General features: G+C 40.9%; 1 protein-coding gene across 1 annotated transcript in view; it reads right to left on the bottom strand.

Moving 5' to 3' along the window:
* Positions 1 to 4,696, bottom strand: part of LOC107303004 (histone deacetylase 4) — a 39,032-nt gene extending 34,336 nt beyond the window's left edge. Inside the window, exon 1 of the mRNA XM_015832186.1 lies at positions 4,461 to 4,696. Coding sequence (XP_015687672.1) covers positions 4,461 to 4,482 — 22 coding nt within the window. The 5' untranslated portion in view covers positions 4,483 to 4,696. The remainder of the gene's footprint in view (positions 1 to 4,460) is intronic.
* Positions 4,697 to 13,538: the final 8,842 nt, after the last annotated feature.

Below are 13,538 nucleotides of genomic sequence, written 5' to 3'. Positions count from 1 at the left end.
ATCTGTCAGTGGCTCTTGCAGTTTGGGATGAAGTTGTGCAAAGTCTGCTGTGAAAGGATTTAGCACCCAAGTGGGCACTTCCAGATTTATCAGATCATAGAATCTGGTTTCCATATCTTCTTTTAGTTGCTTCAAGTGGCAGCAAAAAACATCCAAATCTTCTCCTTGGAGTTCATGTTCATTACCAAGGCTTGGGAACCGATACAGCTCCTGGCGACTCATATTGTTTGCAAGGAGGTCCAATTTGGAAATAAATGAGCTGATTACTCCCTTAGCCTTAAGAAAATTGATTTTATCTCCTTGCAGTTTTACGTTCACTTCATTCAGCTTGTCAAAAACATCAGCGAGATAAGCTACATCCAGACGTCGAAGTTTAAGAGAACTGCTTAGACTTGGGTCAGCGGATTCAAGAAATTCTACAACTGTGTCAAAAAGTTCATGGAATCGCCGCAAACACTTTCCTTTTGAAAGCCATCTTACTTCGGTGTGCAAAAGGAGACGTTCAAACTCCGCATCACTTTCTTCACAAAGCTTGTGAAAAAGTCGGTTGTTCAAGGCATTTGACTTAATTTTATTCACAGCATTAATAACGTAACGTTCCTCCTCTTCTTTTCCCTTGACACTGTTTCTTTTGTTGTATGTAAAGAAAAATGTCTTTATATACACAGTATTTACTTATTTTTGCTTTATCCAAACATGTTTTCTAATTATTCCAACTCATGATAAATAATGAATCAGTCAGAGAGATGGAGTGCTACTTCTTATTCTCCTGCTTTTATTACCATATTCTTAACCCTCTTACTTTCCTCCCAATTTTTATAATTTTATTAATTATTTTGATTATAATAGTAAAATCAAATAAAAACAAAACTTAAGAGAATGTGAAGTTTAAAAATGCATGAAAAACAAGAACAAAGAGAAAACTAATATAATAAAGAAATGAAATATACTTCTAAACTTCATCACAATAAGTATAAAGATAGTCTTTGATCTACAACCAGAATTGCCACCATTGCAGCACCCCTGTGGTCATGTGATCATAATCTGGGTACCTGGCAACCAGTCCACATTTATAACTGATTGCAGTGTCCTTGTAAGGACCTACTTCAATCCCACATCTTAAGAAAGCAGAACTCTTGGAGAGTTTCCATCAACAGGAACTTTTATTAAAAGTAGTTGATAGCAGGCATAATAGACAGGATCTGAGGGATTCCTTTACAGATCGATACTTTAAAGTGTCCCCAAGCAAACCCTACCCCACAGTTCATCCAGATGGCTCAGACCAGCCAATCCCCAGGTGTTAAGTCCATCATGGGAAAGGGGAGATAACATCGGTCCGGCTCCGGTCGTAGCACGATGTTCAAGTAGCTCTTCGCACCTCCTTTTGAGACCGGAGAAATAAGCCACGCTCTGGAGGTTGTATTTCTTTCTCCCACCCTTTTCCTAGCTGACAGGTTAGGGCAGTGATGGTGAACCTTTTAGAGACTGAGTGCCCAAACTGCAACCCAAAACCCACTTATGCATCGTCGAGTGCCGGGTGGGTATGGCCCATTGGGTGGGCATGGCCCATTGGGTGGGCATGGCTGCAGTGGTAACGGCAGACTTGGTGGGACTAAAAAGTTCAGTCAATCAATTCCAACTTTGCAAGACCTTTTTTTTTCCGCGAGAAGTTGAAATTGACTGATTGAACCTTTTTTTTTTTTTGGTACATGGCAGTGGAGCCCTAAAGCGAAAAGATTTTATAAAACCCAGCTGAAGGCCTAGGACTGGGGCAACGGCGCGCGTGCCCATAGAGAGGGCTCTGAGTGCCGCTTCTGGCACCCGTGCCATAGGTTCGCCACCACTGGGTTAGGGAGAAGAAAGTTCAGAGAGAGATGCAGTGTAGGAAGCAAATTGTTACATTGTAGCGGGCAGTGGACAGAGGCAATAACAAAGTAAAAGGTTACATTGTAGCAAATAGAAAGCAATAACCCCGCAGGCATATCCCCCCTCCCCCTTGGGAGTATGGCAGAACCCAGGGAAAAGTGAGGTTTGTTTTTAGATCAGAGATAGATAGAAATGAAATAGAAATGGGTTCTGACAGCCCCACTATCCCATAACTGCCATTTGAAATTTCCCCTGCTGCTTTCCCAAGAAAATCAGTGGGGAAGTCAGCAGGGAACATTGTGAGTCACTGTGATAAGTCTCTCCCATCTGCACAACCTCCCTCAGGCCCTTTATGCCCTTTATGTTCAGACCACACTGGCCACTCCCACTGTACCCTCATGCACTTTATTTGACCTGTGCCACACTCCATGAACTGATTTGCACCCCCACAATTCCTCCTCGACCCATGCCATGCTTTTTGTGTACTACATACACTTCCCAACCCATGCTATATCCTCATGCACCCTTCCTGCACTTCTTTTGCACTGTCTTTGCACTCTGCCTCACTTTCATATACCTTCCAAGATTTACATCATCCCTTTCACCCACCCTCACAATACCCTTTCACTCCACAAACCAGCAGAATCCCGACACACACACCTGCCTATCTGGGACTTGCAACTTCCTGCTGACTTTTCACTTTTCCACCGTTTGTGGGATAGCTTAGCCATTGCTAAGCAACACATTTCCACTGACTTTGGTCCTGTGAAACTGGTAAGAAATTGCCTCACCTAATAGTAGAATTCTGTTTATGATGGCAACAGGGACTGCAGGGATTGCTGTCACTAAGTATGTGGTAGCGCTTTTTAATGGCATTCCTTAGCAATGGAAATTCCAGTCCTAATTGCCATCATAAGTCAAAGACTAGCTGTATTTCTGTTTGAAAAGAAATTGTTCCAAACACCTTGAAACAGATCTGCACAGCATCTCATTAAATTGGGCCAACCCCCAAGATATTTAATAATTATAACTAACATATGAGATAACCCTTCTTCAAATAATATACATAATCAAATAGTGGCATTTCCACTAGAGCAGGGCTTTTCAACCAGTGGTACGGGTACCACCTGTGGTACATTGGCACCTGGCAGGAGATATGCGACCATCCTAGAAAAGTAGCGGGGTAGGGGAATGAGCTGAACCAGTGGCAGCAACACACAAGCCTGAGCGAGAGATGGCTGGAGCTGCAGGGCTGTCAGGGCTCAGCGGAAGCGCCACTTTCCAGATGATCGGCGCTTCTTCGGGGCTGTCAGGGCTCAGTGGAAGCGCCAGGATCAGCGCCAGGCTCCATCTGGAGCTCGGTGCTGATCCTGGTGCTTCTGCTGAGCCCTGAAGAAGCACCAATCAGTTGGAATGTTGCAGCATCTCCAGGGTCTTATGATTTACATTCAGATGCTTGGCAACTGATTCATATTTATGACGGTCACAGTGTCCCAGGGTCATGTGAAGTTACCAAAACCTGCTGCAACCACCCAGCAGACGGGGGGAATAAAAACCAAACACCCCCCCACCCCACTCCTGCTGCCAATCCTCCACAGAAATGCTCACAACAATGAAAACCTCAGACAGGAGGAAGAGCGCCACCGGGCGGGCAGGCAGGTGTCTTGCTCAGCTGTGGCTTGGGGGGCACTTTTTTCAGTGCCATTGTAACTTCGAACAGTCACTAAGTGAACTGTTGAAAGTCGAGGACTACCTGTACTTTATCACTTTTTTCCTTTTTTTTTGTCATCAAGTTTTTGACACCTTGCTAGGCGACTGGTGGTACTCAGATGTTGCCATATCCTAAAAGTGGTACAATGGGTGAAAAGGTTGAAAAGCCCTGCACTAGAGGGACTTCAACTGAAAAACATAATACATTTTAATGAAATTTTCAACCACCTTTCAGTAAAGAACTTATAAAAGTTGTTTTACTGGTAGTGCTAATTTTTTCTGATCTCTCAAGAGAACCTTCTGGATAAGTCTAAATGGGTGGCAAGTATAATGACTTTGCTCTGATCTGTAGAGTGTGTTTCAGAAGAAGTACTGGAGAATTCTGTTCAAAGTCCAAAAACTTATGTTCTGATGTTCCTGAAGTGTGTATTTATCACCCATGCTTTTAAATATGTAAAAGTACAAAACAATTTTGATATCCAAACTAACTCCCTGTTCTACCAAAGTACTAGAAAGAAAGTTGACTTTTTTATTCTAACAATTAATATTCCATGTTTGTGATAAATGTTTGCTTTAGCACATAAAGTATTAGTGTCTTTAGTGTCTTTAAGAAACCTGCCTTGTCAATTGGCAAACACCCAACTTAGATTTGCAGGTAATCAGAATTCCTTACATCCATTTGTCACTTTTGGTTCATAATATCCTGTAACAGTTCTGATACATTTATTCTAATAAAACATTCTGGCTGCTGTAAACTTTTATTCCTTTTATTCCAGATACTTAAAATCCAGAGAATAGACATCACATAATTTGTTTTCAGGACATATAATTTTTCCACAATTTTTTGGTTTTAGAAAAAGATTGAATTTTTTTTAAAACCTTACCTGAATGATTTTGAGAACTCATTGCTAGCAGAATCTAATCTCTTTAACGAAGTATGACAATGGCTGGCTTCCACATAGACAATAATCTTGAAGAGCTTCAGTATTCCAGAACATAAAAAGTATATCCAGGAAGCAGATTCATACTTATTAGATAAACTTTCAGTCAGAAAAACATCTTATTATGTAAAGTAATGCAATCCAGAAGAATAGTAGCTTGTATACCTGTAAATGTATACCTGTAAAAAAAAAGTACACCTGTAAAAAAAAGTCTTATACATTTGAATGCTTACACAAAGAAAGATTCGTATTTAAGAAGGAATGCCACCATAGATAAAGTATAAAGATAATACCGGTAATCAGATAGAAAGTACTTGCATCCCTCCCTATACATTCTACTTTTCTTTTTCTCTTGGTCTTTCAGAACATGCCATGCTTTAATTACTCTCCCTCAATAAGAAAGAGCAGCATTGGAAAGGCCTGTCACTAGCCAGTACTTTCTTTCAATGGGGTATTTTTTTGTATCTCGGTTATTCTTCCTGTTCAAAACAAAACAAATTATAGTTAAGTGCCTAGCCTTCCTTAATTTGTGACGTTCAGACACTATTATCAATAGTCACAAAGATGCAAAATGAAAGAAAATGATTTTTTTAAAGTAATATTTTGAAGAAAAGGGATTTGTCCTGGAAAATAAACAAGTTATTTTATTTTATAATATAGTTATTTCTCTATTATTTGAAATAATTATATGATATTGTATTGTATTGTATTATACTCCATGAACTGTTCGTATATATTAATACTGTTGTAGAGCAATATGCTTTTTTCCCTTTTTTGTAAAGATATTTTTATACAGTGAATGACATGAAGCAATAAAGCACATTTTCTCACATTGGTGTTGACTGCTCTATTTGGTAATGGTCTCAAGAACTTATCTTGTAAAAACAATATATGCAGATTTCTTTTAATTGCTGATTGTCTGTCTTAAGGCGGTAGTGTCAACCAACCTTGGTTGATCTTGGAGACATCAGGCTAAATTGAGAAAAACTTTTAAAAAATGTAACAAGATGGTGATCAATCACTTTTGCATTGTTGCCAAGAAAAATCAAGGATGAGATTGTGAAATCCGAAGGTAATGAATCAACTGAAAGAATACTTCTTAAAATGTCCACATCACAGGGATGTTTGTATGGTAATTACCTTAGTATGTACTCTGTGGAAGAGCAATACACAATGGCACAGTGTAACTAATTATTTAGTTGATGTGTATGTGCTGTATTTCATTCTTACAACATACTGCCATAACATTGTGCCAGTAATTAATGTTAAGTAAATCCTAAAGTAACTTTTGTTTTTTTTCTAGGACAAATCCATTTTCTTCGAAATATTACTTTAGAAAAACCATTTTCTTTAATTTGGTATCTTGGTGACTAATGATTATTAAATATATTTTATCAGAATGGAAATAGGTGCCTCTTCTGTATTTGCTTTATTAGAATTTTAAAAAGGAAAATTAAGTTTCATGAAGATCACCTGTTTTCACTTGATGTCTTGCAATACACAGCTTTAACTACTTTCTCATTTTAGGAATATCTGTAATTTTTGTAACCTGTTAGTTCAGACATTATTTATATTTTCATCTTTTTTCCATCTTTCATTACCTCTAAAACTATTCAGTGTGGTATAGCAGTTTAAAGTGCTAGACTAGGCCAGGGAAATCCTGTGCAAATGCAGATATAAAAATTCCCTGTTTACTCTGGGCTACTCATTTTATTTCAGTCCAATGTACAGAACTTTACAGGAAAGGAATAAAATACTATCTTGAGTTCCTAAAAGAAAGGCAGAAAAGAAATCAAATAAATTACCACTATACTCCCTCATTCTCCTCACAATAATTAGCATAATTGTATAATCTGCAAATCTTCATTCCCATCCTGGTCTGCTATTTTTTTCCTTTGCATTCTGCTTTTTTTGGCTCATTCTCTATTATATATTTCTTTCTGGGCTTTTGCCAGCCCTTTCCCTTTGTTCTAATTTAATGCCCCCCTATCAGCCCTTCATAGGCATATCAGGGATTCCAGGGATTTTCTTTATTGTAATAAGGAAGAATAGCAAAATCTTGAAATCCTGTCCAAGTTTCCCTGTGCCTAAACAATATCAAGATGGAGATTGTTTTTCTCAAAACTTTCCCTTTATCCCAGGACTGTCTAATCTTTTTTCAAAGCCTCTCCTTAAAGACTCATTCTCTCTTTGCCTCTTAACAGCAATCTTATGCCTTCCACAAGGTTAATTTCATAAGCCTTTACACACATGCTTTTATCAGAATCAACCCCTCATCCCATATATGAAGACAGGTCCAGCATTTTATTAAGGACAATGGCAGAGAATCACTTCTTATATGATGTTGTTTTCCTGGCCAAATTGTCAAAAATGAGCTAAATCTTAGCATGATGTTAAACTAATTAACTAACAATGGGTCACTGCCCTCAATGAGGGGCAAAAGATCAAAAATCACCTTAGTGCAATCTGGAGTAAATTCTGCTGGCAGAGCTCACACATACAATTCACACTGAGTTATGAAAATCCAAAATTGATCTTGGGCTTTTTCAAACTTCTCTGGCATACTCTCACAAGAGTACAAAAACACTGGATGAACTGCATGTTGTTGTTTTGCTGCACTGAGACAAGTCTAATTGCTGTATTAGTTGTATTATAGCATGTACAGGTTCATTATTTGTACATTCACTGGTTGATGTTTCAATAATGTAGCAATTTGGGGCTTCCAGTGGGGAAATAGCAAGTTGAAGGAGCTCTTTTTTGTCTCTGAGATCAAGTTCACAGATGGTTAAGGCTCAGGCATGTTCCTTGGAGCCTGAAGAATAACCCAGATCAAGGAAAATTTGTGAAACTGACTAGACAACTTCTGGACAGCCAATGCTTGCAGTAAAGTCATGAAATGAAGAATTTTGTGACTGACTGCTTGCTAAATGACTGGTTGGGAGATGGGATGACTAACAGTTCACTGCTGCAATGCAACCCAAATGTATTTAAACACTAGAACTGATCTGCTAATATACCTTTACATTTTTTTACATTTATGAGAGGCTTTCTTTGGCTACAGAATGATTTTCTCTTGGAACCTTTCAATATTTTTGAAACTATCTTTGTTTTTGTGTATAATTAATTTGTTTATATAGAATAGAATACAACTGGAAGGGACCTTGGGGGTCTTCTAGTCCATCCCCCTGCTCAAGCATGAGAACCTATACCATTTCAGACAAGTGACAGTCTAGTCTCTTCTTAAAAACCTCCAATTGGTGGAGTTGATATAAAGCAGAAAGTCAAAAGTATGGACTTCAGACTGCTTTCTTTGGGACTAAGCTGTTAACATTATATTGAGATTTTTTTTCCTCTGCTGATTTGACTGGATTTCTAAATAACTATAACTTAATACATCAGGTGGACTTTGCTTTTACTTATATATTTATGGTTACACTTTTACTTTTTTTCCATTAGAGTGTTATCTGGTAGCCGATAATAAAGGTTGTTTTGCTGAAAAGGAGGAGGAAGAGAAGGAAGAGGAGGGGGAGGGGGGAGAAGGGCTACAAGAACAGCTTAAAGGGGATAGTCTGGAGATAGTGTCATTAAAGCAATACTGAAGAATTTACTACAAACGTTGCGCAAATAATACACTCTATGGAAAATAAATCTGAACGCTGGAAAAAAAATTGCCAGTGAACTACGAAAGCCTATTGTAGAAGTTAAACAAGTGAATGATAGAATGGATCTTGTTGAAAATAGAATGGAGGCTAACATTGATTGGCTCAGAGAAAAGAGTTTTGCCTAACATTCCAAGGGATTCCTGAACATGCTGATAAGGATATAAAACGGTCAAGCACTATCAAAATTAGACTGGGATGAAAAAAGAATGGGAACTGAAACTATCAAAATGTACATTAATTCATCTTATGCATTATAAAAGAAAATTCCAAAAGATGTCAGCTGCCACCTTGTGCTTGCTTGTGCCTCACTATTATGCAGTGACAGACTGCCATAAATTGTGGGGAGGAGGGATACTTGGGGAGAAACCGAAAGTAGAAGTTGCCATGAGATGCTGCTCCAAGGTCACCCAACTGCAAGAAGGGGTAGCCGCATATCAACCTGGACTCAGACTGGCTGTTGTAGAAACACCTTGCAAGAATTTGATTGATGGGCAGCGAGAGGCAGACAACAGGGGGGAGCAGAATGTAATGATTTTGACATGCAAATCTCAGTTCTGCCTTTGCACTATTGTAATTCACTTGACCTATTAAACTATATTTTTCTCAACAGATGGAGTTAAAGATCATTCTTACTTAGAGGGTCAAGCTAAGATAGGTCTGATATTAAGCCATCATTTTTTAATCCATTCAGAGGATTAACCTACTATGGGGAATTTGTAATTTTTAAAACCATAGCTAGCTCTGGCAAAGACCAAGTGGAGCTGGAAGCCAGGAAGGTTTCACAATGGGACTAGAGGGAAGCCATGAGAGCCCTGACCTGGGAGAGGAGCCAAAAACTCTACCAGCCCGAAGGAGGAACCAGTAAGTCACTGTATAACCCAGTGCCCATCCTGAGACAGCCACAGGGAATCCTGCGCTGCTGCCCCCATCCCCCAAGAGATGGAAGGAACCTCCATCGGGAAGTCGGAGGAGCCACCAGTAGGGATGTCCATCACTAGAGGGATTGGAGCCAAGCCATACCAATAGGGGGAGGGAGCAGTACAACCTATGACAACCCCAGAAGAGAGCTCCTGAGGTATCCATGGACGAGAGGATTGAACTCATCGAAGAAATGTGAAGGGAACTCATAGCCCATCTCCCTCTAGAACAGCCTGCTCCTGCACAGGCACAGGCACCAGCGCCAGTGATCCAGCTGGTCACCCCACCACCCCCTGTCCCTGCAGGGCCAGAGAGGCAAGATTACCATAGGATCCCAGAGCTGAAAGTGAGATTTGGCGGAGATGAAGAGCAGTTGGGGTACATCCTCACTCAACTTTGGAACTTCATGGCACACCATGGCCAGAACTTCCCAGACAACGAAACCAAGGTGAACTGCGTTATCATGGCCCTGGAGGAAGAAGTAGCCAACAAGGTGGTCTTGCTCCACATGTTGAAAGTAGCTTCCTCTTTGTTGAGAAAGTAGAGAGTGGGCGTGGCTAGCGTTGCAACAACATGACAATCTTTCACGGGGCTCCGTGAAAATCGTCGAAATTAGCGAATAAGCCCCAGGCCAGTGACCCTGGGATTCCATCTATTCATGTGACTGACTTATCTCAAGATAATTTCTGGAACCAGGAGATACAGCTCTTCGACTCCTTTTGTGCGCTCCCACATTCAGAAAGGGCCCAAATTATTAAGCGTCTGGTTGCAGTTAAAGCCAAGCTTTGGAGTCTCTCACTACCTGATAAGGATTTTCCTGGATTTCAGAGAGCCCATACAGATTCATCAGTGCAAGTTCCCCTAGTCCTTTTTCCAGGATGTCTTACTCGTCAATATGAAGATCTTGGGCTCCCTCAGACCCCGTCTGCTGATGCCACTGAATGCTTGCCAGCCAAGCATCCAACCAATGCTACAAGTACGAACTGGAGTGCGTTTAGAGTTCTACAGCCCCATGAACAAGGTTCGCCTCCCTTCCCCCCTTCCCTGCCTTTATCTCCCATGAGGGTGACACTGCCTTTTAATAACGGGTGTATCTTTTCGGACCAGAAGGGCTCCCTTGAAAAAATTAACTGTATAGAATGACTATCAAACTTGGCAACCCCCCTCTGTACTCTTAAATGTCTTTCGTGGAACATAGCAGGTTGGGGGAGAAGGTGTGGTACTATAGAATTTACCAACTATATTCAGGCATTTGATGTGGTTCTGCTTCAGGAGACGGGCATGTGATAAGATATCCCTTACAGGGTTTATGGCCATTTCCTTGGCCACCATCAAACAATCGGCGACGGGAAGACCCAAGGGTGGCTTGGCTTGTTTGGTCTCTACCTCCTTAAAGGTGGAGACAGTGGAGCTGTCCCCCTGTGGCTCTTTAGCCATGGCGCTCCTAATTAAGAGAGGACGCAGCAAATTGCTAGTGTTTAACGTCTACCTTCCTCCGACAGCGAGGCAAGCCAACATTAAGGCTCAATGGGATGAACTGGAGAACTATATTACTTGTATTGAAACTAAATTTCCAGGGCTATACACCTTTATAGGGGGCGACTTTAATGCCCGACTGGGAGTCCAAGTTCCTCCATCGATTGAGGCACTTTACTCCCAAGAAATCCTTCAGGCAATAGGTCATCAGATTTCAGCTAGACATTCTAAGGATGAACTAACAAATTTTTCTGGTATTCAGTTAGCACTTTTAACATCCCAACATGACAAGATAATCCTTAATGGGAGTACCCCAGGCGATCTAGTTGGTGAGTTTACTTTTAGTTCCTCACGTGGAAGTAGCATTATCAATTTTGTGCTGGTTTCTCAGTTACTAAGGAAGGCAGTCCATGCTTTCTATGTGGACTGCCGCACAGAGAGCGATCATTATTGGGCTTTCTTCAAATATACACTTATCTAAAGGCCCCCAGATATTGGATCCCCATGCGGCCTTCTATATAAAGAGGATCAAATGGTCTTCTAATACCGAAAGTTCCACTCCTTTTTATCATCTCCGGAATGTCTCAGCCTTTATAATCAGGTTCTAACAAGTAGTGGCTCAGAGACAATCTTAGCCTTTGAATCACTAATTAATAGTGTTCAAAGGGAGCTAGGAGCAGATTGTAGGCCAAGGGGTCCATATCACGTAAGAAGCAATCCCTGGTTTGATTAAGAATGTCTGATGCTTAGGAACCAGATTAACCGGGTTTACTTACTTTATCGTAACCGAGGGGACAAATGCCTACCAGAGGACTATTACCGCCTGAAGCGGGAGTATAAAGGGCTAATTGTTAAGAAAAAGAGGGCTAAAGAGAGAGAGAAGTGGGATTTACTTCTCTTCTCTATCCAGCAGAATGCTCGATTATTTTGGCAAATTGTTGCCAGCTCTCTCCCTGGTTACCAAGAACTCCCTCTCTGCTGTATTTCTAACAGAGATTGGGAAAACCATTTTTTGACAATTTTTCAGGCTTCACTAATTTTGACCGAGCTTGGATCACAACTGCCTCTTGCAATTCCTATATGGCAACCCGTGACTCATGCTGAAATCGCTGAGCTTATCTCAGAACCTAAGTCAGGCAAAGCCCCTGGCCCCGATGCTATACCCCCCATTTTGCTAAAATCTAATCCCGAGTGGTGGATTCCTCTTCTGGCAACACTTTTCACCCATATTAATTCCTCTGGTAGGATTCCTATCTCTTGGAGTCTAGCAATTATTATTCCAGCTTTTAAACGAGGAAACAGGAACAACCCTGCCGATTATCGCCCTATAAGCCTGCTTTCCATTATTGGAAAATTGTATGCTAAATATCTTCAACGTAGACTCCTCATTTGGGTTGAGGAGTCTAACATTACTGGTGCAGAGCAGATTGGGTTTAAAGCGGGCTGTGCCACATTGGACCACTGTTTTGTTCTAGCACACCTGGTTAACAAATACGCTATTACACCAGGTGGCAAACTTTTTACTGCTTTTATCGATTTAAAGGCAGCATTTGATTCAGTCCCTAGGGAACTGTTGTGGTCAAAATTGCACAAAAGTTCTATTGACAGACGTCTTTTGTTCCTAATCAGATCTCTGTATAATCAGACCTCTAGCCAGGTTAAGTGCGGCTTGCAGGGAGAACTTTCAAATCCTATCCCAATTGAGAGCGGAGTTAGGCAGGGTTGTGTCCTGGCCCCTCTTCTGTTTAATTTATTCTTATCTGACCTGGCCTTTTACATTGAACGCACTGAGTCCCATGCCCCAAAGTTGTTAAATACGAAGATTCCGCTTCTTCTTTATGCTGATGATGCGGTCCTTCTTTCACAATCAAGGCTCGGTCTAAAAAGATTACTTTCTGCATTTGAGTCCTACTGTGCTGAGAACCATTTTTCTATTCATTATGACAAATCCAAAGTATTGGTGTTCTCCAGAGCCCGGAAATCATACAACTGGGCTATTAATGGTAATGTTGTTAGGCAGGTTTTCCATTTTAAGTATTTAGGTATTCAATTTCAGAATACTGGTGCTTGGACTAAACATCAAACCCAGGTGCTGAATTTGGCCTCCTGTAGCCATCAGCAGATTGTAAGATTCTTTTTTACCCAAGGAGGCCAGTTTATTCCCTCTGCTCTGCGTATATATAAAGCCAAAACCTTGGCCCAAACTCTTTATGGAATTCCCATATGGATACGAGGCTTCAAGGATTATATTGAAAGAACCCAGGCTGGTTTTTTTAGGAAACTTCTGGGTCTTCCTCCCTGTGTTGGATTTGCTTCGATCTACCTGGAACTGGGCATTTGTTCAGTCGAATGCATGGCATGGATTAACACCTTCAAATGCTGGTTTCGGGTGCTCTTTTCGGCAGTCCCTGGTACCTACCTCTCCCTGGTGTTTGCTGACTCTCATACCTCTCGCTGGGAGAGGGAGCTGACGAAGAAACTCCACTTGCTAGGTTTTACGAGGGATTCTCTGGGAGATTATGGTCTCAAGAACGCCCAGTTTAGGGTAGTCCCAACGGCTTGTTGACATAGATTTGTAATATTTAAGAGCCAGAGCCAACAAAACCTGCTCCCCTTTGATCTTCAGCCATTCTAATAATTATGGATTGAGGATGGCTTCATATTTCTATACTCTAACCATCCCCAAGTATAGAAGAGTTTTTTCCCTGGCCCGTTTCAATGTCTTGCCCTCAGCACTACTCGATGGGCAATTTAAGAGGCTCCTGTTTAGTGAGCGACTATGCCCCTGTGATAGGGCCGAAGTTGAAACTGTGGAGCATGTCTTATCATACTACCCTATGTATAACACAGGCAGAATTAAATTATTGTTTCCTTGGAATTGATCCCTCTGGTTCTAATGTTAGTAATTTGGTTTTATATTGTCTAGGGGATGGCTCCTCCTATATTACTTCTCAGGTTTCTAAAT

The sequence above is a fragment of the Protobothrops mucrosquamatus genome, unplaced genomic scaffold (genome assembly GCF_001527695.2).
Source record: "Protobothrops mucrosquamatus isolate PMUCROS unplaced genomic scaffold, P.Mucros_1.0 scaffold_311, whole genome shotgun sequence".
Lineage (NCBI taxonomy): Eukaryota > Metazoa > Chordata > Lepidosauria > Squamata > Viperidae > Protobothrops > Protobothrops mucrosquamatus.
Note: the sequence above shows the minus strand (reverse complement) of the source record. Positions and strands in the feature narration are given on the sequence as shown.